The following is a 26,958-nucleotide window of genomic DNA, read 5'->3' on the forward strand; positions in this document are numbered from 1 at the left end:
GGCTGTGCAGGTCACTCAGGAGACAGTCCAAGGCAGGAAGGAAGCACAGGCTTTAAAAACACTGAACCTCTTAGCAGCCGAAGCCTGCGGTCTGGTTGGGATGACTGCTGCTTCAGCCTCTGCGTGGGCATCCCAGAGGCTGTGCTGAGTCCGTAGGACCTCAGGGAATTGTCACGTGGCTTCTTGGGCCTCTAGGAGCCTCTTTGGTGGAGACAGTGTACAAGCCTGAGTGGACACTTGGGCCTGCTGGCCAGGAAACACAACTCCCTGGGAAGGAAGGGGAAGTATGGGCACCCACCGGGCACAGGAGGAGCAGGGAGCCATGGGACAGACACTGATCATCACCCCACATGCAGAGAAAGCCACGGCTCCAGCCAGAGGGCAGCAGGCCCCACACTCCATCACCCCAGCAAGAGGAACCCCAGGGCACACACATCACAAGAGACTCTGCAAAAGTGAAGTGTTTCATTCAATAACTTAAACTAAAAAAAGCAGATACAAAAGAATTCCAGTATAAAATACATAGTAAATTAAAATATATTATGTTCATACTAAATCTGGTAAGAAAAACATAATTTTATCATCAGGGATAACTTAAACAACAGTTTGCTCCAGACGGTGACTGGCTGAGAGTGGCGAAGAGACAGCCTCGTGTGCCGCGGGCAGAGCAGGGTCACTGCTGCGGCCACCTGGAGGCCACATTTCCTCACAGGATGTCTCAGCTCAGCGGAGGCACTATGCCATGACCGGGAATACCGCCGCGTCTCTCGGCTCAGCCACCTCCACAGGCCATGCAGGCCCGTCCTGAGTCAAGGCTAGGAGGGGTCCGCAGGGAGGGGCACTGGCCACACAGCTGTCCTCACTGGTAGAGGACCTTCACACAGAACGTCTCTTCATTCTTGTCCTCATGGTCATTGATGTAGATCAGGATCTCTTCCTGTCCGGTGCTGCCGCTTGGCATGAACCTCAGGCCGATGGTGTAGGTCTCACCTCCTGCCACCTGCAAGAGCGTGGGGATTTCAGCTTCGCCTGGGCTTCCACTCTTCTGCAGAAGCTTCTAGAACTGTACTGTGACAAGCAAGCACACGGGTGGAACACTCTCTACCTACGGCACATCCAGACTGGCCTGACTGTCGCCTGGACTGACAGAGGCTGTGAGGACCAGACAGGCGTAAAGCAGCTGCTGTTTGGTGCGGACTTGGGATGGTGTGGACAGCCAGGTGGCACCCCTTTCCCACGCACTGCTCTGATAATCAGCAAAGGAATGAGGGGGTCCCTCAATCCACTCACAGACTGTCCTCAACACACATCCCATCACTCCCATCACCTGTTTTCTGCCCCCACAGTTCAACTACATTTCCTCAGAGGAAATCCACCTGCCTGTGCTGACACGGAGGTCAGGGACCCCCGCCTGTGGTGCTGACACGGAGGTCAGGGCCCCCGCCTGTGGTGCTGACACGGAGGTCAGGGCCCCCGCCTGTGGTGCTGACACGGAGGTCAGGGCCCCTGCCTGTGGTAACACGGGAGGTCAGGGCCCCTGCCTGTGGTAACACGGGAGGTCAGGGTCTTCTAGCAGAGAGCACAAGGGTCATGATGTTCGCCTGCTACCTGAAGGACTTCCCCAGAGGGTGTAACTCTCTGGAGCCTGCCAGCTGGAAGCAGACCCACTCCTGAGTAAGGCACTATCTCCCTCTCACCAGCCAGCCCTCGGGGCAGACCTGGAAGGAGTTCTCCTTGAACTGCAGCAGGTCGGGGCGGTCACTGTGTAGGTGGTAGGTCCTCCGAGAAGGATAGGGGTTGGTGTAGGTGATCCGCTTGCTGGCACCCTTCCCTTCCCCCGCCGCCATGGTGATCTCAAAGGCCTAGGGAGGGAGTGGATGAGAAACACATGGCTGCTGGCCCAGCCTGAGTAGTCCTGAGCGCAAACTGTTCCACCTGGCCACAGGCCAGCCATCCAGAACCATCCCAGAGGGCCCTGCCCCACCTCAGTCTCACAGAGCCTGGATCTGGGGAGCTGAGTCCCAGGGCCGGGTAATACCATCATCCACTAGACACAGCGGAGGCCCTACGGTGCTATAGCCCCCCCACCTGGCCCCACTGTTTATACAGACCTTGGAAATGAGTGGCTGGCGGCAGGAAAGGCACACGAGCCACGATGCCACCAGCTGGTGGTAGTCCATGTCCACCAGGTTGAGATGGACAAAGCGGCTGCCGGCCCTCCTTGGCCTCACGCCCACATGAAGGTCCTGGACCCCGTGGGGCGGCAACATGAAGACACCTGCAGGATCTGTCTTCAGGGACAAAGAAGAGGTCAGGGCACGGCCCTCTTGTGGTGATACAGTTCCTGAGGGTCATCTCTTAATAATCTTGAAGGCTTTGGGGTACATTTTGGCCCCTCATCCTCAACATCACATCCAGCAAAAGGCATTTTCACAAAAGGCAGCTCAGCCCGTAAAAGCTGCCACCAGCCACCCTGGCGCTGCACCCACCATTCCTAGGCCTCTGCAGGCTGGGCAGTGATGGGCTCAGAGAAGCAAAGAGACCCCCAACTCCGCCTCCGAGAAGGGCCATACCTTCAGCTCCTGAGGGTGGGAGGTGAAGGCTTTCACCTTCCTAACAGTCTGTGTTCCCCGCAGGACAAGGGACAGACGGGTCAGCTGTCCTGCGACACAGGAAACGTCCACACGCTGCAGGGAGTGGAGGCAGACCTGCCACGTCTGCACAGGCTCCGCCAGCCAACGATCCCTGCGGAAGACAGGGACCGTCTACACATCTTAGCAGGGCAACATCACAGAACATCAGGGAGGGCTTTCAGGAGGGCTGGGAGCCTGGCGGCCACGGGGAGAACTACAGAAAGTCACAGTGGATGGGAACCCTGTGTTCAGGGCTGGGGCTAGTCCCCCTTGCCCTAACCTGGAATCTCTCAAGATGGGGCTATGCTGTGTGTCTGTTCCTGGGGCCTGCTGAGGGTGAGGGGCTTGAGAAATGTGCATCACATGCTGAAAACGGGAGCTCGGTCAGGGAGGCAGTGTGGAAACCTGAACCACGGCCTAGCCTTAGGACAGTGGGGAGCGCAGCTGAGGCCATAAGCCTGAGCTCGGAGCTCGACATCAAGTCTCAGCTCTGAGAGTCCATGGCACTACTGTAAAATGGAACAGGGGTGATACACGTTCACCGGCTGCTACAAGGAACACTGAGACACGTTTAGATGGTGTGCTTGGTGCACAGCCCCGAATACAGTTAAGTCCCACAGTCCCACCATCAGGAGCCACACAGGAAGCAACCTAGGCTGCACCAGTTTGAAAGGCCTCCAATGGAACTGTTCAGCTGGGCGTGACCAGTCTTCAGGCGCAAAAGATGAAGACAGTCACCAACAGAGGGGCTGAGCTCCAGGATCTCAGGGGTCAGTGCAAATCCACTGAGGGCAGGGTGGTGAGAGTCATCTTGGGCTAGCTCTGGTCCAGAACGCTGCACCATCCCTCTCTTGGGGAACATAGGTCATGTCCATCCCTTGGGCTACTGTGCCACTCTGGGAGAGAACATGCCATCACCAAGGTCTGGTTGGCCTCTAAGCCCAGCCTGACTCACAGCCACCACTCTCCTTGCAGAGCAAAGTGCCAGTACCCATCATGCCTAGGGGTCAGGTCGGAGGGGAGGAGTTCTGAAGGTATCCCAGGCTGCCCGTCCTCGGCCCCTTGCCCCATCTGTGTCCATGCTTACGTGTAGATGATGACAAAGAAGTCTTTGATCTCTGGGCTTGGACCGCTGGCCACCTTAAGAAACACATCCCGTGGCTCACCGGGGCCCTGCCAAACACAGCATGGGGTACATTGGTTGCCAGCCACCAGCAGGTGTGCGTGTCCCCTCCCGCAAGCAACGCCTTGGTTTTCTCCCTATTTTGCTCGCTGCACAAGAAAATCATAGCTTCTTGATCTTATATTGATTTCAATAATTACATTCCACAGACTCTATCGAGCTTCCTAACCAGTCATAATACAATTAGTGCCCCACCCTCTGCACAATGGCAATTAGCAAGTGCCTCAATTACCAGGCTTCCTTCATTGTGCTTCATGCCTTTTCCTTACAATTTAAACTCGGATAATCAAGGAACAGATCTGCCAGCAGAAAACCTGAAATCCCCTCACGAAGCCTTCCTCAAGATGCCAGGACAGTCCCCCCTCACCTCCACGCAGCCCTGCAGAAGGAACCCTCTTCTTGAGACCAATGAGAGGCTATAGGGATGGAGTGGGGTGGGGGTGGGGGTTCCCCCAAAGGATCTGCTCAAGGTGGGGCTGACACGCACGGCATACCACGTTCTGGGCCTCACAGATGACATTCGGGTCACTACATCGAATGTGGACTGGCGGGTCATCACCAGGCATCCCCACAGGAGCACCTGCAAACAGAGAAAGGGATAACTCGGTACTTACCCCAGCACACAAAACATGACTGCGGTGCCGCACCTTCCTCTTGTCAGGCTCAGTCGGAGGGAGTAGCCACACATAAGCCATGAGCCATCAGCACTGAGCCATCATGGGAACACCACCAGACCCACACATCCTCACTCCTAATGGGGACAGATCTGGGTCATGGGAGTCACAAACTTTTTGAGGAACCAGCCACCAAATATGCATCTTGTCACCCCAGAGAAATCTGGAAGCTTCTATTTCAAACAATAAAGGCAGGTCGGAATTTTTGAGGAGCTACTTGCCATCATGGGGAGGTACCCCTTCCCATTAGCCAAGCCTGCACAAAGGCAGCCACAGGGGATATGAGGGACCTGCCTGGAAGTGTGTGCCAAGGAGGCAGGCGGATGGCCTTCTTCAGGAAGGTGAGCTCTGGGTGGTAGAAGCGGAAGACCTGGTCCACCACATGGGGCTGGGGCTCCACAGTCAGGCAAAGCACTGCAATGGGCCGGCCAGTCTCCGCCCGGAAAAGTACCTGCAGAGATGGATAGTGTGAGGATCTCACCATCACCCCTGAAATGAGACAGCAAAGACGGGCATTGTCCATAGGTTCACAGGAAAGGGGGTCAGTGGACTGGACCCAGGGTAGCACCCAGAATGGGGAGCACTCACACACAAGCCAATCCCCGAGCTTGTGCAAGGCACACTCCTGAAAGGCCAGTGGACCAACTGGCAACCCAGCGCCAAGAACTACTCCAGTCTCGACTCCACCTCCACAGGCCGGGATGTGGTGCAGGAGTGTGGCCGAGGGTCCCACCCTTAGCCTCACCAGGTTTCATGGTGACAGCTAGTGCTGTATTTAGGGACGGAGCACAGCACAGGCCCTTTGATCCCAGTGGGGCGGGGGTGGGGGGTGCGGGGAGGCAATGCCTAAACCAAGGTAACTAGAACTAGAAAGGTTCCTCTGTCAAAACCGTTACGGAAACACTCACCTATGCAGAACTAGCGGACGGGTTGTACAATAGGTGGAGAATTTGGTCGTTAGAGGCACAAGCACACAACACACATGTGACACACAGAGAAAAATGAGGGGAAGGCAGGTGGGGAAGCGAGCTCCTTCTGAAAATGTTGGAATCTGGATTCCTGAAACTGTCCTTCGACTGCAAAGCTGACCTAAAGCTGTCTGGGTCTAGACACCCAGCCCTGCCTTCCCTGGACCACAACACAAGGCCCAAAGGAAGTCTTCTTCCTGTTGTCCACAGAGCGGCAGACGTGGCAGACCAGCTGGCTGCTCGCAGCTGAAGAAGCGGAGGGTCTGGTGGGCCAAGCTGCCTAAGTGGAGTGGCTACTTACTGGCTGCCTTGATAGCTGCGAAGGAGACAGCCTCAGGACAGGCAGCCCACCACAGCAGAGCGACAGGCGGTAGCAGAGCAGCTCAAGAGAGTACACGGCAGGACAGGAAGGACAGGCATGGTGGATGTGGGGCGAGGGACAAACTGCAGTTCCTGCCTGCCGGGAGAATTCCAGAAGCTCTCCAGTCTCTATCCCAGGCCCAGGACCGTAACAATGGCCGCTGTCTGGGGTGAGGAGCCCTGGCTTCCTTGGCTTATACAGAGTAACCCTGAGCTAAGGCCCAGCGACCTGGTGAGAGCGGTCACGGCAGAGGGTACTTGCTGCTGCTGACCCCCAACACATAGGAAAGGGGAACTGCAGAGATGGGTACCTGAAGAGGGTCTTCTTGCCTAAGCCAAAGGACCACAGCCAGTTGACTGGTGACGGGGCTAGCACAGACACCATGGCAGCACGGGGCTAGCACAGACACCATGGCAGCAGCACAGGGCTAGCACAGACACCATGGCAGCACGGGGCTAGCACAGACACCATCGCAGCACGGGGCTAGCACAGACACCATGGCAGCAGCACAGGGCTAGCACAGACACCATGGCAGCACGGGGCTAGCACAGACACCATGGCAGCACGGGGCTAGCACAGACACCATCGCAGCACGGGGCTAGCACAGACACCATGGCAGCAGCACAGGGCTAGCACAGACACCATCGCAGCGCAAAGCTGCATGTGGTCCTCCTACACACGCGAAGCCGAGCTCTGCTTGCAAGTCAGACACAAGTTCTCACGGGTATCGCAGCCTGCTGGGCTGCACATAGCGGGACTCAGGAACACAGCGGCCTTCAGGCCACCCTCTGTTTAGACTACACAAAGCAAGGCCTGTGGGAGGAGGAGGGAGACCAAAGAACCACAAAGGCATTTCCTACAAAAAGGGTAAAATCTCGCGTTGTCCAAAGAACACCCGTTCAGTAGGCTCCTGAAAGGGCTTAAAGGCCTTCTGGGAAGAGCCTCCTTCTCTATCAACCATCCATCCATCCACCTACCCACGTATCACAGGTGCACACACTCATGCACTCGCATACACACATGTATACACCACACACACCCCACATACCACACTCACACACACATCACACATACCCCCACACACATACATATATATATACCCCACACATACACGTACATACCACACACACCACATACCACACACATACACTTCACAATACACTTACATACCACACACACATACACACCAAACACTACATACAACACACAGAAGAAAAAAATAACTTTACAATGTTGCCAAGCTGTCACGTGCTATGCCAGCTGTGTTTAGGGCAGCAGTCAGCAGCCACTAGGACCTGCAGCTTTCCATGCACAGGGCCAAGGCTACGCCAAGACCGCACAGAGCTGCCAGGTGATCACCCCATGCTGGACCCTATCACAGGCTGTGCTAATGTCTAGGCACAGCTGCAGCCTCCCTGTCCCTGCCGCATCTTATTTCAGTCTAGAACCCTACCAGGAGGAAAGAGAGGAGGAGGGGTCAGTGTCACAGCTGGTGTCCATCACACACTTGGCTTGGTGGACTCAGAGAGCTGACCTGTCCTAAGACTGAAATGCCGAGACCCCTCCTACCTTGGCGTGTTTGGTAGGCATGGCGCTGCATTTCCAAAGGGGTCGGGACTCTGGGTCTTTCTCCAGGCTCATCTCAGCAGGGGCCTGTGAGACACGGAGCAGCGCAAGCGGGTCAGAGCAAATCAGGTGACAACCGGGATGTGGACCAGCCAGGGCCATGAGCTCCAGAGCGTCACCATTCTGTTCTCGTGCGGGCGCTCAGAGCTCGCTGCAGATCGCCAGCCTCCCCCGTCCGACCTGTGACCTATCCAAGGAACCCGCTGGACACCCGAGGAACTGGGACTCCTCAAGCCGCTCATAAGTGACTGCTGAACTAGCACCTCCAGGAGAGAGAAGAATCCAGGCTGCAGCACACAGCCCTGGAGGAGAGTGTATGCAGAGTGACAAGTGGGGCAGGCGCCAGTCAGGGGTGATCCCCTGGTGCGGACATGGGCTAATCGTCCTGCCACGGACATAGGGAGCTCTTCCCCTTTGCAACCTGGATGGACAGCGCCTCCCTGCTCTGCCTGGGTCTTGCTTCACACCTCTGGTGGAGCCAGTGGGTCCACAGAGAAGTTCTGGTACTTGAAGGGGATGTGGGCCGTCTCCCGGGGTCGCAGGTAGAGCTGGGGTGCCAGGCTGCCACGCAGGTGAAACATGTCCTCCTCCAGGGGTGTGTGCAGGCCAGTGGCCTCCTTGAAGTACCTCCACTCCTGGCTGTCCAGGACGATGCTAAAGGGGCAGAAACAATGGCTAGGACCCATGCGGTATAAAGAAAATACACCCACCACCCCGAGACCCTCAGAGGAGAGGACAGGGGATAGCCAGCCTGGCTTCCATGCCAGAGGAGCATCCGCCCAGGGGACCCTCATGCACGCACGCATGCACGCACGCACGCATCTCACGCACACAGAGATGGCTGGGTGGCAGCTCTTGCCTGAGCTCCGGGCTGTCAATCTCAATGGCCACCGTGTGCTGAGTGTTGTGCGGGTTCTTAAGTGTGAACTCGAAGAACTCAGCCGTGCCCAGTGTGGCGTACAGCGTGTGGTGGGTGGTTATGGCCTGGCTCAGCACGCTGGTGATGCTCTCAGCCTTGGTGCACTCCCGGTAGGCATCAATGACCTGCAGGTCCCGTGAGTGCTGCGCACGTGTGCTCTGCTGGGCCTACAAACACAGGGGTCACATCGGCATCCTCCCTGACTCGGCTTTGCTGGCCCCCGCTCTCCAGAGGCACTGGATTTCTTCTGGAATCCATTTCCCCTTATTTATTCATGAGGTCTGAAGTACGACCTGTCCCCCATACTCCAGGGATCTCAGTGTTTGTCAGGACAGAACAGAGCACCACACCCAGCTTGCCTCTGTCCCACACGCTCCTAAGAGACTCCTTTAACCACCAAGGGAAGGTACCAGGCATAGCACTGGGGAGTTAGGAACAGAGAAAAGGGAACCACCTGACCACAGGAGTCACCCAGCAGGTACCCCACATGGTGCCAAAGCCTGTCTGGGATGACAGTCCACAGAGGGACATAATCCCACTGTGCAGCCCAGCACCCAGTGTCCTCAGGCTGGGTCCGCATGTGACGACTAGTCTATGAGACCTAACCATCTGCTGCCTGGAGCCTTCGCGGTGCAGTGTGCTCTGGTTTGCACTAGTCTATGAGACCTAACTGCCTCCCGCCTCGCACCCTCGCGGTGCCGTGTGCTCTGGTTTATACTATAAAGAAAGGCTAGTCTGCAGGGCTTATCCAGCCCTGTGCCAGGGTTCCCAGTCTGCAGCTGCGCAGAGACCCTCAGATCCAATGCTAAGGAAGCTAAGACCGCAGAGGGGGCAAGGTGACTGTCTAAAAGGCCTTTGGACTTAAACTCATTTGAAGTAATAACACCAAAGCTCTGCTCCCTGAATGTAGGAGACCCTTTTAACAAAAGCTAAGGTTTCCAATCTGAAATTATCCCCTGGTGACCGAAAAGTCCACATCTCTCCTCGCCTGCAAACAGGGTGCTGGAAGAAGAGGGGAGTGCAGGGAGGAATGGCAGGTTCTGGGGTGGGGTGCGGCAGTGGGCAGCCCCTCACCAGCAAGCTGATCCTGCGACTGCCAGACTCCTCTCCAGACTCCTGCAGGCGCACCAGCCGCATCCGTTCCAGCTTACGCCTGTGCACAGCATCTGCCTCACGGCCTGAAGCCTGGGGTCCCCGGCCAGCTCGAGTGTGGGTCAGCAGCATGGCGGCCAGCTCACTGTCCACATCAGCCAGCTTCTGCGCCTGTACCACGCGTTTTCCTATTGAAATGGACAGAAGAGGGGTCGGGGTGGATGTGTGGAGTACCAGCAAAGCCAGCGGCTGGTCCCCAGAGCCACTGCACAAAGAGCTTCCAGGGTGGATCTGCTCCATGTCACTCGACGGATAAAGATACAGATTCAAGACCTGGTCCTTCAGGCCTAAGGAACTCTGGCCCTCTGCTAACACTGGAAGATGATTTTCTAAGAGAAAGCCAGGTCCTCAGGTTTATAACTATACAACAACACTCTCTCTCAAACTACGGCCTCAGGGAAGTGGAGATGGGGATGGGGGGGGGGTCACTGTTGCAGAGGCCCGCCTCTCAGGGACAGCTGCGTTTAAACTAAGCCCTACCAGTGTGCAGGCATCTCCAAGTTCCTACCAGAAATGGGGTACCAATGCTGCTCTCAGCAGCCTTTTGGAGCGAGCAACCTCCTGTGGGCAAGCTCAGATCATGGACTCTTGAAGTGCAGAAGCTGACCTAGCCACAGGCAGCAGGGCAGACACTGCCTGTGCGTCCTTTCCATAGGGCGCTGGTGGAGCCGTGGTTGGTGACAAGGCCACGCTACAGACTAACACAGTAAGAGCCCAGGCAGGGCGGGTCAAAGGGGGCGCCTACCTTGAGACCCGGGACCTCCCCCACTTTCAGGTGAGAGTTCTCTCAACAAGCAGAACTTCCCAGGACCTGGCTCCCTTGTTGCCACACAGAGCCAGCACCTGGCTAAAGCACTCTGCATGGCGTTTGCTCTGCATGGCAAAGCACAGCTGACCCTCCGCTCACCCACTGCTGCCTGTTTCCAGGTCCCTCCCCAACATTCCATTTTACATCCATGTAATTGCTTTTTCAGTGCACAAGCTGGCTTGGACATCTTAAGGGACCGCATGACTGAGCACTTTGTATGTCAGAGTGCAGGCCTGCAGGAGGAAGCCCAGCCTGGAATCTGGTCTGAGTAGCCTGTGGCCATGGAGAAACAGCAGTTGGGGGCAGGCACAAAGCCAGAAGTCAAGATGAGTTCAGGGGACAGCAATTTGCCCTAGCAGATGCCTCCTGACTCCAAAGCAACCAGAAATGGGGTTCTAGAGGGGTCACATGGGACTACACAGGAAATACCTAGAACTTCTCAAGGTCTCATGTAACTTCCGATCCAGAGCTCCACCCCAGGGAACACAGGCTCTGGCAGGGAACCCTGTGCCCGTCACAGAGGCTGAAGGGCCTGACTCCAGCGCTCTCCTTCTCTCAATGGACCCTTACTCGCGAGGCTTCCTGTGCGTCAGAGGGGCTAACTGGGAATGAAGCACAATGACCCCAAGTAGGGAACCCAGGCCCCGCCTCACACCTCACCCTAATCACCGGCACAATCACATGATCTCCCTTGCCTTAGCTCACTGAATGTTAAAAAGAGGGGCTGGCCTACAACAGATGGGACATACATGGACTGGGGTCCCTCTGAGCACCTGCCGAGCCCACAGCCTCTTCTGTGGAGAATGCATAGTTCTACCTGTAGAGTCGGGAATTAGATGGGAAAGATTCCCACGGTCTAGTGACATGGAGGCGAGAGGATTCACCGAGCTCCAAGCTGTGGCGAAGGGCGACTCAGAGAGCACAGCCCCCTTTCCCTTCCGATGACAGCAGCTCACATTCAAGCTCTTGGGCCTTCGCGTTTAAGGGAACAGAAAGACTCCAGAGTCCCCATGGAAGGTATCTTCCTCAAACCTAGGCCTTTCCCGTCCAGACTCAAGGCCTGCATTCCCTAGCTCCGTAAACGGTTGAGGAACCAGTGAGGAGTTTCTAATCTGCTTTTAGAAATGAGCGTCAGGGCTAGGGAGGTGGCCCAGTAGACAGCGTCTACTCTACACACTCGAGGCCCTGAGCACCCATGTAAAGTCAGCTGTGGCAGCACACGCCTGCAACCCCAGCACAGAGGGATGGAGCGAAGAGGATCCCAAGGGCTCGCTGCCTGCTGGCAGGCAGTCTAGCCAATCAGTGAGCTCTAGGCTCGGTGAGAGACACTGCCTCAGAAAAGAAGTGTGGAAAGCTATAGACAGGAACTGCTGATCTCTGGCCAACATGCACACATACACGCACACATGTGCACACACACATGCTTTTTATCTCTTCCCTGCGTGAGCAGCTCAGACTTAGGTAACTAGTAGAATTAATTACCATCTCCCTATAAGATAGCATGGTTGAATGCAGGGCCAAGCCTAGAGGAGCTTAGAGGTTCAACAGCCCTGTAAATCTCTGGGGCCATCATCAGGGACCCCAGCTGGACATAACCAGCCAGCCTTGGATCCAGACACTTGGGCAATGGACAGCAATGTGAACACACACACACACACAGGCTTCTGACTCACATACCCCATCTGCCACCCAGCATGTGGTCACAGTCTCAACTCACGTCTGGGGCCTCCTGGTATGAGGAGGCTTCCCCCAGAGAAGAAGTTGGCTCCGTCGTTTGAGATGACCCGAGACCTGGACGGTGGCAGCGAACTGGAACTTCTTGCCCTCGGCTCACACACATGACCTAAACAAAAAGCACCCTCATAAGACAGGGCCCAAAACGGGGACTGGTAGACCAGAGCAGCTCTCCCACGTGGAGCCCGGGCCTGCAGGAGCCTCTCCATCTCCACGCTCAGACTCACACGTATGCCCAGGTGACAGCTGCTGCAGTCTGAACGTGTCCTGCCAGGGGCATCATGGGTAGGAGATGGGCTGTCTTTGCACTGCCTTCTCCAGGTCTGGACCCCCACCCCTGCCGCCACCACCACACATTATCTGATCACACACGGTTCTAGTGGAAGGCCTCCATTTTTGCACCGTCTTCCCCAGGCTTGGACACCTGCCCTCCCCCACCCGTAAGGGATTTCCATTTGATCACACAGTTCATTTCCCGGGCCTGGGAGAGCTGAGGCTCCAGCATAGGCCTCTCCACATGCAAGCAAAGGCGGAGAGAATTTCTTTCTTCCTTTTTTTTTTTTTATTAAAGATTTCTGTCTCTTCCCCACCGCCGCTTCTCCTTTCCCTCCCCCTCCCCCAATCAAGACCCCCTCCCTCGTCAGCCCAAAGAGCAATCAGGGTTCCCTGCCCTGTGGGAAGTCCAAGGACCACCCACCTCCATCCAGGTCTAGTAAGATGAGCATCCAAACTGCCTAGGCTCCCACAAAGCCAATACGTGCAGTAGGATCAAAAACCCATTGCCATTGTTCTTGAGGTCTCAGTAGTCCTCATTGTCCGCTGTGTTCAGCGGGACCGGTTTTAACCCAGGCTTTTTCAGACCCAGGCCAGCTGGCCTTGGTGAGTTCCCGATAGAACATCCCCATTGTCTCAGTGTGTGGGTGCACCCCTCGCGGTCCTGAGTTCCTTGCTCGTGCTCTCTCTCCTTCTGCTCCTGATTTGGACCTTGAGATTTCAGTCCGGTGCTCCAATGTGGGTCTCTGTCTCTGTCTCTGTCTTTCATCGCCTGATGAAGGTTAATATTCAGGAGGATGCCTATATGTTTTTCTTTGGGTTCTCCTTCTTATTTAGCTTCTCTAAGAACCCGAATTATAGGCTCAATGTCCTTTATTTATGGCTAGAAACCAAATATGAGTGAGTACATCCCATGTTCCTCTTTTTGGGTCTGGCTTACCTCACTCAGGATAGTGTTTTCTATTTCCATCCATTTGCCTGCAAACTTCAAGAAGTCCTTGTTTATTACTGCTGAGTAGTACTCTAATATGTATATATTCCATACTTTCTTCGCCCATTCTTCAATTGAAGGGCATCTAGGTTGTTTCCAGGTTCTGGCTATTACAAACAATGCTGCTATGAACATAGTAGAGCATATACTTTTGTTGTATGATAAGGCCTCTCTTGGGTATATTCCCAAGAGTGGTATTGCTGAGTCCATGGGTAGGTTGATCCCGAATTTCCTGAGAAACCTCCACACTGCTTTCCAGAGTGGTTGCACAAGTTTGCATTCCCACCAGCAATGGATGAGTGTACCCCTTTCTCCACAACCTCTCCAGCAAAGGCTATCATTGGTGTTTTTGATTTTCGCCATTCTGACAGGTGTAAGATGGTATCTTAAAGTTGTCTTGATTTGCATGTCCCTGATCGTTAAGGAAGTTGAGCATGACCTTAGGTGTCTTTTGGCCATTTGAACTTCTTCTGTTGAGAGATCTCTGTTCAGCTCAGTGCCCCATTTTATAATTGGGTCGGTTAGCCTTTTACGGTCTAGTTTCTTGAGTTCTTTATGTATTTTGGAGATTAGACCTTTGTCAGTTGTGGGGTTGGTGAAGATTTTCTCCCAGTCAGTGGGTTGCCTTTCTGTCTTAGCGACAGTGTCCTTTGCTTTACAGAAGCTTCTCAGTCTCAGGAGGTCCCATTTATTCAATGAGGCCCTTACTGTCTGTGCTGCTGGGGTTATACGTAGGAAGTGGTCTCCTGTGCCCACGTGTTGTAGAGTACTTCCCACTTTCTCTTCTATCAGGTTCAGTGTGTTCGGACTGATATTGAGGTCTTTAATCCACTTGGACTTGAGTTTTGTGCATGGTGATAGATATGGATCTATTTTCATTCTTCTACAGATTGACATCCAGTTTTGCCAGCACAATTTGTTGAAGATGCTCTCTTTTTTCCATTGTATACTTTTAGCTCCTTTATCGAAAATCAGGTGCTCATAGGTTTGTGGGTTAAAGTCAGGGTCTTCTATTCGATTCCATTGGTCGACTTCTCTGTTTTTATGCCAATACCAAGCTGTTTTCAATACTGTAGCTCTGTAATAAAGTTTGAAGTCAGGGATGGTAATGCCTCCAGACGTTCCTTTATTGTATAAGATTGTTTTGGCTATCCTGGGTTTTTTGTTTTTCCATATAAAGTTGATTATTGTCTTCTCCAGATCTGTGAAGAATTTTGATGGGATTTTGATGGGGATTGCATTGAATCTATAGATTGCTTTTGGTAGAATTGCCATTTTTACTATGTTGATCCTCCCAATCCAAGAGCAAGGGAGATCCTTCCATTTTCTGGTGTCCTCTTCTATTTCTTTCTTCAAAGACTTAAAGTTCTTGTCAAATAGATCTTTCACTTTCTTGGTCAGGGTTACCCCAAGATATTTTATGCTCTTTGTGGCTATCGTGAAAGGTGATGCTTCTCTGATTTCCCTCTCTGTTTCATTATCCTTAGTGTATAGGAAGGCAACTGATTTTTTGGAGTTGATCTTGTATCCTGCCACATTACTAAAGGTGTTTATCAGCTGTAGGAGTTCTTTGGTAGAGTTTTTGGGGTCGCTTATGTATACTACCATATCATCTGCAAATAAAGAAAGCTTAACTTCTTCCTTTCCAATACGAATCCCCTTGACCTCCTTATGTGGAGAGGATTTCATACAGAGGCCTCTGCAGAGCAACTGGGGCCCCAGAGGAGGCCGGGCTACACTGCCTGCCAGCAGATCCAGAGTGTCGCTATGAGATATTGCAAGCAGATAGAGCCCCGAGGAGGCAGCATCTGCCCACAGACCCACAAGTCCACAGGGGTCAGTCCCTTGGGGTGAGACAGAGCCTAGCTAAAGAATCACACTCCAGACTGGACCACCCAACTGCCAAGGCACACCTGTGCTGAGCATCCTACCAACCTTGGCAGGGCAGGGTAGAGCAATGCTGGCACAGCACCCTGACCGCCTCTTGGGACAGGCACCAGCAGGAACTCTTGCCCAGGCTGCCCGCCTCTCTGGTGTCCCCCGGCGCATCATGCCCTCCTGTTCACAGGGACCTCTTCCTCATTCTAGATGCACCTGCTCTCTGCCTTCCTCCTGTCACAGACGACTCAGCACTGGGTTCCTCCGCATGCCCGCAGCCCTCCCGGTGAGCCATGCCTTCTGTCTGACCCAGGTTCCCCTGGAGAGAGAGGCACTCCTTTTATCTCAGCTCCTGACAGACGCATCCTCATGGATGTGGGCAGAGTTGTACTGGGCTTCCATCCTCCGCACAATCTAACGGGTCTATAAGCAGCTGAAAACAGGTGGCCCCAAATTCAGGAACAGCAGCCTGGGTCTCAGATTCTACATCTGGGAACCCCAGCTGTGTCAGAGCCGTGCCGACCATCCCTCCAGAAAGACGGGTGAGGGCAAAGACTGTGTAGCACATCAAGGCTGAGAGGAGTCAGCGAGTTCAGAGAGCAGCTGAAGGGGAGAGACAGGAACTGACTCCAGCGACCACCTGGGAGAGGGTTCCTTAGGGCAGAGGGTATGCAAAGCCTCTCCTACCAGAAAGCTGCTCCTCATTAGACGGTCTTTGTCATCCCTTGGCGGCTGGGTGCCTCACTGCCTCTCCTGCAGGTCAGAACTCTAGAAAGCACTGGAGCACCATCCTCCTCGCACCGCTCATGGCTAGCTTCTGTGTCCAGCGCGAGCTGCCACAGTGCTGGGTGCCAGAGGGCAAGGCTGACCTGTCCCCAAACTCTTTTCCCAGCAGGGAGTCATCCTAGCCGGTGTCCTGGCAGTCCACCCTCATCCTGCCCCCATCCCAGCTCTGGTACTGGTTCTGTGGCCCGTGATAACACAACAGCCTCAGCTGTCACACGCTTGGGTGTCCTTGCCACACCCCACAGACATGCAGTCTCTGTCTCCCCGCAGATCTGTGGCTGTCCGCTTCTATCCGGAGTCCCCAAACTCCCATGTCCACTCGGCCCCTCTGGGTGCCTGCTTCCCACCCACACACTCAGAGCCGAGCCAGGCCCCTCGGCCTTGTTCCTTCCGGGTGAGTGAGACGCAGAGGGTGGCAGCTTGTGGACTGCAGCATTTGGCAAATCCTCCATCACGTCCCAGGGAATCACTCCAAGATGGAACACGCCTGTCACCGGGCAGTGGGAACACTGCAGCTGGTGCACACTGACTTGGCAGGGGATTTGTACCACATGGGGAGGAAGTTCAGGATGTTCCTAGCTTTCTTGTCGACCATCACCCAGTGGTCAGCGGGTCGCTCAGTCAGGCCTTGGGTCTATCCATTTCCCACCACAGTGAGCACTGCCTATGACATTCACTGCTCCCAGAGACAAAGACCAGGGAAGACACATCAAGGTCAAGATTAGTCTGCTTGGCATGGGTAGATGACACCATTCTTTGATCTCAGGACCACAGAGGGTAGGCAGTGACACCAGCTCCAGCAGTGAGATGAGCTGGGCACCGTCAGCCTGGACGAGGGATTCTGCTGGCCCCGGTGCTACCTCCCCTGGCAACAGCCGTACGCACAGGGTCGGCTTGTCGATGATGGAATAAACTGTGTGGGATGAACTCACCTCCATGTGTGTTTTCAGAAACAGCACAAGGCAACGGTGTTGCCAGCAGGCACAGTCTGCCATCCTAATCTGGCACAGAGTTTCTTCCCCTCTGGGGACGGAAGGTTATGCCAGAGTCACCAACTCATCTGCAGCACGGGACTCCCAAAGTGACTCCTCAGGTGTCAGTCCCACACCAGAGCACAAGTTCATCATCATGGATGCTCTCTAAACCTAGGCTCTGCCATCAGCCCTGCTGCCTGCATCCCCAAAGGCTTCTGCAAGCGGGCTCCCGAGGGCCCTGTCCGCCCCCACCTACTTCAGCAGGGTAACTGGAGAGAAGGCAGGCAGTGTCCTTGAAGGACAAAAGACAACATGAAGAAAAGGCACAGGAAGCCCAAGGGTCCGGGGGAGGAAGCAGAGCGAGCCAGCAAGCTAGCAGGGGAGAGGTGGCTGCTGGCACCTACGTTCTGTCCCATGCGGCCATCCCACTGTGAAGGAAGCTGCGACCAGGCCGAGGTGTAGGCTTTGTGTCTGTCACCCTAAGGCCTCCACAGCCAGCATCCAATTTGCTGAAACGTGACTGCTACGCCAAACTGGTTTTATAGAGAAATGAAAGCCGTAACATTTCCGCTACCTAACAAAAAGTGGGGCCGGGCGGGGGGGGGGGACGGGTGGCCCCACCGACACGCTGCAGTACGCTCGCCCTTCACGGGCCGCACGCACCAGTGTCCCTGGCGCTGGCCATCGCGGGCACTCCCCCATGGGCTTATCTCCCTTTCGCAGGCCAAGTCTGAAAACGACAGTTTAAGATAACATATACCGGAGCCCATCTTTCTTCTGAGATAAGATTTTCAAACCTGGAGCCACTGCACATCTGGGGCTGGCGAATTAAATATAAAAAGAGCCGCCGGGGTTGGAGCCGGCACGTCCTGCGGCTCCCCGAGTCGCTGGGGCTCCTGAGCAAAGCCCGCCTCTCACAGGAGCCTCGTTTATTTCTCAGGAACCTAATTGAGTTTTGCTGTTTCCATATTGTCTATTTTCCAAGCTGCCTCGGATTTACATCTGTAAACAAGCAGGCAGAAACCTCCAACCAGACTTAATGAGCTGTGCGCTCCCTCCTCTGCCACCGCAGCTCCGCAAACCCGTGCTTCAGCGCAGGCTGGATGTGGCCCGTGGGGCTCTTGGGCATAAACCCAGGCTGGGTTTTGAGGAATGGGAAAATTCCTATTAAGATGGCAGAGTTCTTGGTCCTGGCATAGCAAAGGCCTCCCACAACCAGTCCCTACACTTTCAGTTTTAGCAGGAAAATCACCCACCTTTTAGGGTTCCCTCAAGGGAGGACCAGTAAGCATGTTGCCAGCACTGAAGGGTTCCCTACTGGCCCACCTCCCCAAGACAGGTGCCTGATCTTCTGTCCATAGACTTCTCTGTTCTCAGTGATGACCTCTGGAGAGTCCAAGCAGGACCACCCAGAGCCAGTCCCAACCACCTGCCCGCGCTGGTCAGGTAGGGACAATAACGAGCAGGCTGCGGCTGAGCCACGTTGAGCCAGTGTCAAAAGAAATGCTCTCCTCCTTCTGTGTCCCTGAGCTACACAGAAAACTCCAGATATTCTCTTCTCTCTCTCATGGACAAGTTCTGGGGCTGGAATTCTAGGTCGGACCTCCCAGGCACCTAGACACTCTGTTTGGGAGTGATCACGAGATGACCTGTGGACAAGCCGGAGAAGACTGGTGATTCTGAGCTCCCATTGGAACCTAGGCAGTGAACGCTCGCCATCAGCACAGGTGTAGGGGTGAAGATCTGGCTGGAAGCCACGCTCACTCAAATCTTGGTTTCCTACAAAGTGTGGGATGTCCACTGTGGGGCTGCTACCTTCCTGCTCCAGCTAGGGAAGCTGGTGCTGGAGAAACAACACAAAAACAGGTGAACCGGGTGAAGCTGCCAGGAGTCTTACCCACATTGGCCAAGGTCAAGTGCAGGCGGCCCTTCACCACCGTGTGGACGCCGATGGGCTTGACGTTGCCAAAGCCAGCCATGTCACCACTCACCACCATTGTCTCCTGCTCATACTCGGTGGCCATGACCTCCAACTCGTGGGAGACCTGAACAGCGGGCCGCCCTTGGCGAAGGAGGTGCTGCAGAGGGAAGAGAGAGAGAAGCCCTGGAGGAGGAGGAAGGTAGGTCCCTGCAGGGCGTCAGCTGTAGAGCTTGGGTCACCTACCACACTGAAGGGGAGATGAGGTCAGAAATATCAGCTTAAACAAAGCATAACCCAGTCTGCCCCCCGAATAAACACTGGGTGGCACTGTGGTGCACCAAGGGCCTGCCAGCTGCCTGGCAGGAGCCAGCCAGCCTCCAAAGGGAAGAAATGCAGGCAGCAGAACAAGGCAGGCACTGGCCCAGCCCCTCTCTGGAGAAAACTGGGATTTCATAGCGAAGGTGGCACAGGGGCCAGGAGGAAAGCCGGGCCGAGGCCCCCAGCAGAGCCCATAAGGACGAGACCACAGGCTAACTGGAGGAGGGGACAGATGGGGTCACAGGATACGGGCAGCTCTGGACCGGGGTACCCTATGTGCCAGCATGAAGCAGAGGACTGACACAGAGCCCAGCCCCAGGATAGCATCCGTAGGGCTCTCTTGAGCACGTCTCTCCAGCTTCTGCCTGAGCACATGCCAGCCTGGGCACTAGGGACGGAATCACATGCTCCAGGCCAGCTTGGACCTCATCAGCTCATGTGCCCTGGAGCTTCCTCCTGCCAGACAGGAGGATAGAACCAGAACACAGTCCAAGCTTCTGTAACTCTTGACTCTCCTGCAGCCAGGAGAGCATCTTCCCTGAAAGCGAAGGTGCTAGGCTGAGCGACGGCTGCCAGCCCGTGACAACTGCACATCACAGCAAGCACACATGCATCCATGGTTCAAGAGCCCCTGGTACCGGAAAACAGGACAAGGCCTTTGGAGAATGACCCAGAAATATAGAAAACCATCGAGCGTTTGCAGGAAGCGAGGAGATGTGAACAGAACAAGGCATCGGGTGTCTGCTACAGCAGAAGGCTGGGTGCAAAGATGGGACCTCTGCAAGGAAAGGCGTGGCTGCTCAGAGCCCATCAGGAGCAGAGCCTCGCAGGCCCCAGCTGCTCTGTGTTATCTGAAGCCCTCGCTCCACTGCTTCGGAGGTGATATCGGGCACACAGAGGCAAAGAGCAAGGGCATTAGAGTAAGGACTGTCCAGAGTCCCAGTTCTGATGGCTATCAGCGTGACTGTGAACTTGTCTCCACTGGAAGTGGGTTAACAAGAGGTCACCTCAAAGTGGACAAGGGCTTCCTTGAAAGAAGCACGGAGGCCATTAGGGCTCCAGCCACACAAGGAGGCCTTAAACCAAACATGGATTCTTCTTTGCCTTTTAACTTTAAAAGTTAAGTAGAGGGACTAGAGAGGCGGCTCAGCAGCTGAGAGCATTTGCTGCTCTTCCAGTTCAGTTCCCAGCACCCACAGGCAGAGCTGCCTGTACCTGTGGCTTTGGGGGACCCATTGCCCTCCTCGGGCCAAGGAATTTCCAAGGAGACAGACCCAGTAAGGTAGCTCCAGCTGGGGCCAGGAAGAAGCCTCCCCGCCCTCCATGCTTCTATAGCTGTCTTGTGGTTCCCTTATATCCTTCCTGACTCCTCTTTGCTTCAGACTCCGCCTCCAGCATCTACAAACTATCCCTAACCAAGGAGCATCGTCCTCACAGAGGACACCAACGCCAGGGATGCTGAGTAATGTAGTATGAAGGGCCGGCTTGTTAGGGTTTCTGTCCCGCCCAATCCCCCAGCCATTTAGTCACAGAGAAAATCACACAGAGATCTCCATAAGATTATAAAACTGACTGGCCCATTAGCTCAGGCTACTTATTAGCTCTTGTAGCTTATATTAACCCATTATTCTTATCTATGTTAGCCACATGGCTCAGCACCTTTTTCAGCAAGGCAGGTAACATCCTGCTTCTTCCGTGATCTGGGCAGAACTGTGGGAAGAGCTTCCTTCTTCCCAGAATTCTCCTGTTCTCATTGTCCCACCTCTACTTCCTGTCTGGTTGACTTGTCTATACTTCCTGCCTGGCCAATCAGCATTTATTTAAAACATGATTGACAGAAAACAGACAATTATCCCGCACCAGAGTAACAAGGTGGTTAGTGGAGGCAGGACAAGTTAAGAGAAGGAGAAGGAGGAAAAAAGGGAGGAACTGGCACAGCCTCAGAGAGGAGGGTACTATTTGTGGGTCAGGCACACAGAGACAGGGGTGACAGTTGGAATCCATGGGACTCGGTGCCTGAGGACAGGATGAAGGCAGGGAGCCTGGTGGACAATGTGGCTGGGATCTAGGAGGGACCAGCATTGATCATGATGACACAGGGCTGAGGCCGGCCCAGGAATTTTCATGGTGACCTTACGCTGCTCCTCTGGGGTCCCCTTCACCACACAGAGAAAGACGGCTTGGGGAGAAAGCCCAGGGATGAGTGATGGATCTCAGTGTCTGCACAGGAAGAGTCTAAAGTCACTGCAGATGACGCAGAAGCTGGGGTGTAGCTCAGCAGCAGAGTGCTTGCCTGGCATGCACAAGGTCCTGGGTTGGAGTCTCAGTATAGGAAGGGAATAAGGCACACATTACTGCCAATAGGAACCAGGTCACCTCCCCAAACCTCAGTCATTCCCCCCTCTGATCAGGAGACCAGCACCTGCCCCTAGACAGCCGACATCGTCCCTTTGGAAGAGCCACAAGGTGGCATACCTGACAGGTCACTATGGGAGACAGCTCACCAAGAAACACATGGCCGCAGACTTTAGCCTCCACGGAGAAGGCTGTACCCTCAGAGGGCAGAGAACACTGCACCGCCTGTCATTAGCCAACAAGAGGCTGGCATAACCTGGTGCTGGGTCGGGACCCTACCGCTAGGGCACGGGCTGAACGGTGACTTGGCCCACAGCACTGCAGTGCCCTGCCCTGCCCCGCCCCTCCCGTCCCTTCGGCAGGCGGCTACCTTCATCTGGACGCCAGCAGACCCGATGAGGAGCAGAGAGTCTCCGTCCCAGACGTCGACTTGCAGCGTCTGAGCAGCCAGGTAGTGGGTGAACCAGCGCTGCTCGCCGGGCTTCAGGAAGCCGGGATCCACCATGTACCTCAGCTGGAAGCCGGGAGAGCCTGGAGAGAGAGGGCCCGGGTGAGTCTACGAGTAATTGGAGCCATTTATCATCTTTACGTGCTGGAGATATTTCTGCTCTGGCCATGATTACTAATTTCTGCTTCCGTCACAATGACAGTTAATAAACACATTAATCAAAAGCATCATAAAATATCCAAATTAACAACGCGAGGAGACTGTACTCTTTTCCGGTGTGCACAATAAGCTCCCAAAATAAGACTTACGGATTCCGCCGAGTCCTGATGATGGATGGGACGGCGGCCCGTGAGGCTCACCAGGGAGTTTATTATTCTACACATACAACTTCAGAAGAGTGCAGTCCACACGCAGTCACGGCTGGGTCACATGTGCATGTACACACACACACACACACACACGCGCGCACACACACACGTGCCCACGTGTGTGCATCAAGGTTTCTGAACCTTCCCCCTGCTGGGCTACCTCAGTGTAGGACAATGGCCCTGAGAAATCCCAGGTGCCTCTCTGGGGCTGCACCTACCAATCAAGCTGACTAACATGGTAGCCAGGCTGCGGCCTCTGCCTTCATCTTCCTGAAGAGACACGATCATTTATCCTGGATCGACAAAGCTGACACTGATATCATCGTTAGTTAAAGTGCACGGAGCAGCAATGCCTAGAGACACTCAAAGTAGCATTTTTCCCCCTTCTATCAATAGTGCCAACAATATCTATGAAACCACAATGAGCGGAGCCCCCACCTCCAGAGAGAGCGAACAGCTCCTCACCCCCCCTCCCCCAAGGTACCTGGTCTCATGTCTCAGCTGCATGGGCTGCAAAGACCAACATCCTGTCTGATGTCAAGACAGATGGCACCTTTTTGGTGAAGGGGGAGTGTGATGTCAGACGGCACAGCCTAGGATGTGGGGCTCCAGCCCTGAGAAATGGCCTGAGGTAGACCCCAGGCATGTGAGGTGAGGCCTGGTCAGGTCATCTCTCAGGGGGAGGAAAGCACGAGAAGAGCCAAGCGAAAACCGTCACACAGAAGACCAGTATGCACCACTGTGGCTTCTCAGGAGGGATCAGACAAAGTCACCACCAACCCTGAGCTTAGGACCACCTGTTCACAGACGAGAGCCTGTCCAGATCTCTCAGAGACCCACGGGCTCTGAAGCAGCCTTGTGGGTACCAAAGCCTGGGCTTACCACAGTGTCAGACCAAGACCGCGGAGCAGTGCCAGCCCCAGAGACACGAGAGGCACAGGTCCACCACACACTACCTCAGCTTCTCCTGGTCCTGGGACAGACACCCTGAGTCCAGCACGTCCCAAGTTGGACCCTCATGTTCCCAGGTGGTGTCCTCCCAACACCACCCGGCTGGCTCTCCTGCTCCATCACATGCTATCCATCAGCTGCCAGGCCCCTTCGATGCTACCACCAAGTCCTCTCTCAGCAAACCCTGTGCCATGCCAGATGCCAGGCCGTGCACAAGGACCATGAGGAAACAGGACACACAGGACCTGTCTGTGTGGCACTAAGGTGGAGGATTTGCCACTGGGCAGGAGTCAGAGCAGCAGACCCGGGGCTGTTTATTCTGGCACCTGCTGGCCAGTCATAACAAGTTGGCCATCTCTTCACACTGTGGGCACAGCCCACTGCGCTCCTGACCAGCCAAGACCACAGCTCTTTGGCTGCCATGCCTGGAACTCCTACAGAAGACCCTTTGAGAGCCCTGTGTCATCCTGAGGGCTCAGAAGCTATGATGCCACACTGAGAGAGGGCCCACAGACAGGGGTACTGTCCTCCCAAAGTGTGCAGCCCTCACCACTTACTATCTGTGCCTTTTCTGGGTAACATCCTTGCGGCCTCCTCACCCAGCCCCACACACAGGCCCAAGTCTTGGTGGACACTTCAGACACTAGTGTATTTCCTGATTCAACACGGCCACTACTTCATGATTCATAAATGCCTCCTGCCACAGACAGGACAAGACTCGTTCAATCTAGATGACATCCAAAGTTCAGGATGAACCCCCAAAGCGCGAATACCTAGGCACCAAGTAAGGCAGAAACGCAGGTGCACACGGGGGCGGGGACAGAGGAAGCGTGACAATGGTATGTACCCCTTTCTGTTCAAGGGCAGATCTAGCAGCCCACAAGAGAGGGAGGATCCAGTAACCCAGGGTCTACCTACCCCACAGGCAGCCGTAGAGAACACCAAGCAGTGAACCCTAAGAACAGAATGTGAGCTCGTTCAGAGCATCAATAAACGTGGCTACACTCAGCCACAAAGAAAACCTTAGTACAGCCCGTAAAGTAGAAATGATTCAACTCTGATCTCTGAATACCACACCATAAACTAGAAATCGTTAATAAATATTTAATACAAACAAATTCACAACTTAATCCTAAGTAGCTATGTTAAAGGGAACACAGAAAGGTTCCCCAGAAAGCCTAACTTAGTGGCACATGCCTGTCACCCCAGCACTGGGGAGGTGGAAACAGCTGGATCAGGAGTTCAAGGCCAACCTGGGCTACAAAGTGAGTTCAAGGCTAGCCTAGGCTACGTGAGATCCTTTAGGAAGGAGGTGGAGGTTTTCTAGAAAAACAATGAAAGCCAACTTGTCAGAGTGAAAGTGAATGAGACACATTACAACCATCAGAGAAAAATTCATAGCCCTGCATACCATTTATCTATAAAAGCAGAAGATTTAAGAAAAATGAGTTAAGTGAGGAGAGAAAATTGGCAAATTGATAATCAAAAATAGCAAAAAGAGGGGCTGAAAAGATGGCTCAGAAGTTAAGACCCAGTTTGGTCCCCCAGCACCTACATGGTTCCAAGGTGCCAGATGCCCTCTTCTGGCCTCCATGGGCACTGCATGCACATGGTGCACATAATACACAGTGACACACACGTACGTACACACACACACACACACACATTTAACAAAAGGACAGAGAGGAGAAAAAGGAAAGGATGAAGAAAATCCTGATGTTTAATTAAATAGGAAACAAGAAACAGCCACAGCCTGCAGAAGTAAGGCTGCCTCTGCACTTTGCTCCCTCGTGTCCTGTGATACTGATGCTTTGTATCTTAATGCTTTATCTCTGGAAGAGCATCTGGGCAGTTCCAACCATCCCACCGTGATTAAAGCTTCTGAAAACATTGTGTCTGGTTTTTAAAGTGCACCGCGATACAGGGCTTGTTTCAAATAAGTTTATTTTTAAGCTGATACATAAGAACATAATTGTATGGATGAATCAGCGTTTTATTAACCCAATACGAGTGACAAATCTTGACAGTGTGTAAGAATATTGTCCCACAGCACGCAACTTTGCCGGATACGGCGATCTTAGTGCCAGTTGCCTCCTCTCAGAGGGTCTGAACACACCATACTCCAGGCTGGCTACTAACTCAAGAGTCAAGGCCAAAGAGTTGGAACCAACAGTGCCGAGGAAGTGTCTCCAAAGACATCCTTCCCTGGCCTTGGACTTCCATGTGGAGTGACTTCTTTGGCTTCTCTACTCTGGTCTTCAGAAGGGGGCAGCCCATCCAATGGGGGGGAGGGGACAGGGATGTTCCACCCTCCTCCATCCAGGCCTGATGCAGGAACAGTGGAGGCTGGAGTCCAGGAGGGCTCAGACCAGCAGAAAGCCTGTGTTTGACCACAGGGGGCCAGCCTGCTAATACAGCTGACCCTACCACAGGGACCAGCCTGCTGTTACAGCTGACCCTACCACAGCACTTCAGAGGCAGAAGCCGGGGCACAGCTGGCTCTGAAGCTGCACGTTCCCAGAACTGCTTTGTTATAAATCAACATAAAAGAAATGTTTTTTCTATACTGCCTGGCACCATTAATTCTGACCTTGGAAGGAAATTGGGACCTCTGGCTCTTGTGCCTGTGATCCCCAGGGTGACCACCAAGCAGAGCCCTCCCGCTGTTCTGGAGGCATTCTTGTCCACCCTCCTGTTACGTTCCTCCCAACACGAGGTCTTGTCGGTTGTTCTGTTTAAAATTAGCCACTTCCAGTCCGATTTCTGCACAGACTCATCGCTAGGAGTGTGTTCTGATCTTTCTAATCAGTTCAGAAAGTTGGGGGAAGGAGAAAGCATGGCAGAGAATGGCATACAATCTGACGTAGTAACTCTCACGTGAGCGCACACCTCTGACAAAAGCCGTAGCACCTCCACATGCACCGCCAGTGTGTGTTGTTCTCGTTCACCGCGAGTTCTGAGAACCTTCTTCTCAGGCTGCACGTCCAGCCATCCTCATGGATGTGTTTCTGCCGGAGAGGTGTGCGGGACTCTCCTGTGCCACAGGGCTTGCCCTTTCCCCGTTAGCCTGGCAACATTTCTTCCCCCACTCGCGCTGCGTGTGTGAATGCCTCTCAGACTCAAGTCACTTCCCTCATGCACGATTCCCCCATGACTCTCGCCCTCCTGTACCCGAGCCACGTCTGTCTGTCTGGGGCTTGGAATTTGAGTGCAGTTCCCCCATCAATGCCCACATCAAGGGACAGCAGCAGTTCAGGCCCTATTGTGGTCTCATGAGATTGACCCCTGCACTAACGGGAAAATGCATCAGATATCTTTCTGGCCTGTGTGATTTAAATCCATCAGTGTATAATGAGACCTGGAGCAGTAAGCCACTGCCACTCGGAAGACACCAAAACACCACGCCACTGTTTATCCTGCCTGTCCCAAGTGAGCCATGTCTGACAGGTGGTGAGATGCACAGATCCTGGGAGCATTTGCTTGTCAAGCAGAGGCATCCAAAGCAGACTATGACTCTGTGTCCTCTCCGGAGAAACACTCAGCCACATGCAGTGGGCACACACAGCGACCACAGCGCCACTGAGAGAGCCCGTGCCCAGTGGGCACACACAGCGCCCACAGCGCCGTCAAGAGAGCA

The 26,958-nt window shown here is 54.2% G+C and overlaps 1 protein-coding gene across 7 annotated transcripts in view; it reads right to left on the minus strand.

The window, feature by feature from the left end:
- Positions 1 to 448: 448 nt before the first annotated feature.
- Positions 449 to 26,958, minus strand: part of Nphp4 (nephrocystin 4) — an 82,287-nt gene continuing 55,777 nt past the window's right edge. For 5 of the 7 annotated variants that reach the window (XM_050153263.1, XM_050153264.1, XM_050153261.1 and 2 more), the window contains 14 exons: positions 21,925 to 22,085; positions 18,858 to 19,038; positions 12,042 to 12,167; positions 9,439 to 9,644; positions 8,305 to 8,531; positions 7,913 to 8,099; positions 7,389 to 7,472; positions 4,785 to 4,941; positions 4,311 to 4,396; positions 3,721 to 3,806; positions 2,574 to 2,745; positions 2,112 to 2,291; positions 1,719 to 1,862; positions 449 to 1,000 (listed from right to left, as the gene is read on the minus strand). In XM_050153263.1, coding sequence (XP_050009220.1) covers positions 860 to 1,000; positions 1,719 to 1,862; positions 2,112 to 2,291; positions 2,574 to 2,745; positions 3,721 to 3,806; positions 4,311 to 4,396; positions 4,785 to 4,941; positions 7,389 to 7,472; positions 7,913 to 8,099; positions 8,305 to 8,531; positions 9,439 to 9,644; positions 12,042 to 12,167; positions 18,858 to 19,038; positions 21,925 to 22,085 — 2,138 coding nt within the window. In that variant the 3' untranslated portion in view covers positions 449 to 859. Of the gene's footprint in view, positions 1,001 to 1,718; positions 1,863 to 2,111; positions 2,292 to 2,573; positions 2,746 to 3,720; positions 3,807 to 4,303; positions 4,397 to 4,784; positions 4,942 to 7,388; positions 7,473 to 7,912; positions 8,100 to 8,304; positions 8,532 to 9,438; positions 9,645 to 12,041; positions 12,168 to 18,857; positions 19,039 to 21,924; positions 22,086 to 26,958 lie in introns of those variants that run through there. The other 2 variants (XR_007593746.1, XR_007593747.1) reach the window with 2 other exon arrangements.

The sequence above is a fragment of the Alexandromys fortis genome, unplaced genomic scaffold, assembly GCF_014885135.2.
Source record: "Alexandromys fortis isolate MF-2015 unplaced genomic scaffold, M_Fortis_MF-2015_v1.1 scaffold_88, whole genome shotgun sequence".
Lineage (NCBI taxonomy): Eukaryota > Metazoa > Chordata > Mammalia > Rodentia > Cricetidae > Alexandromys > Alexandromys fortis.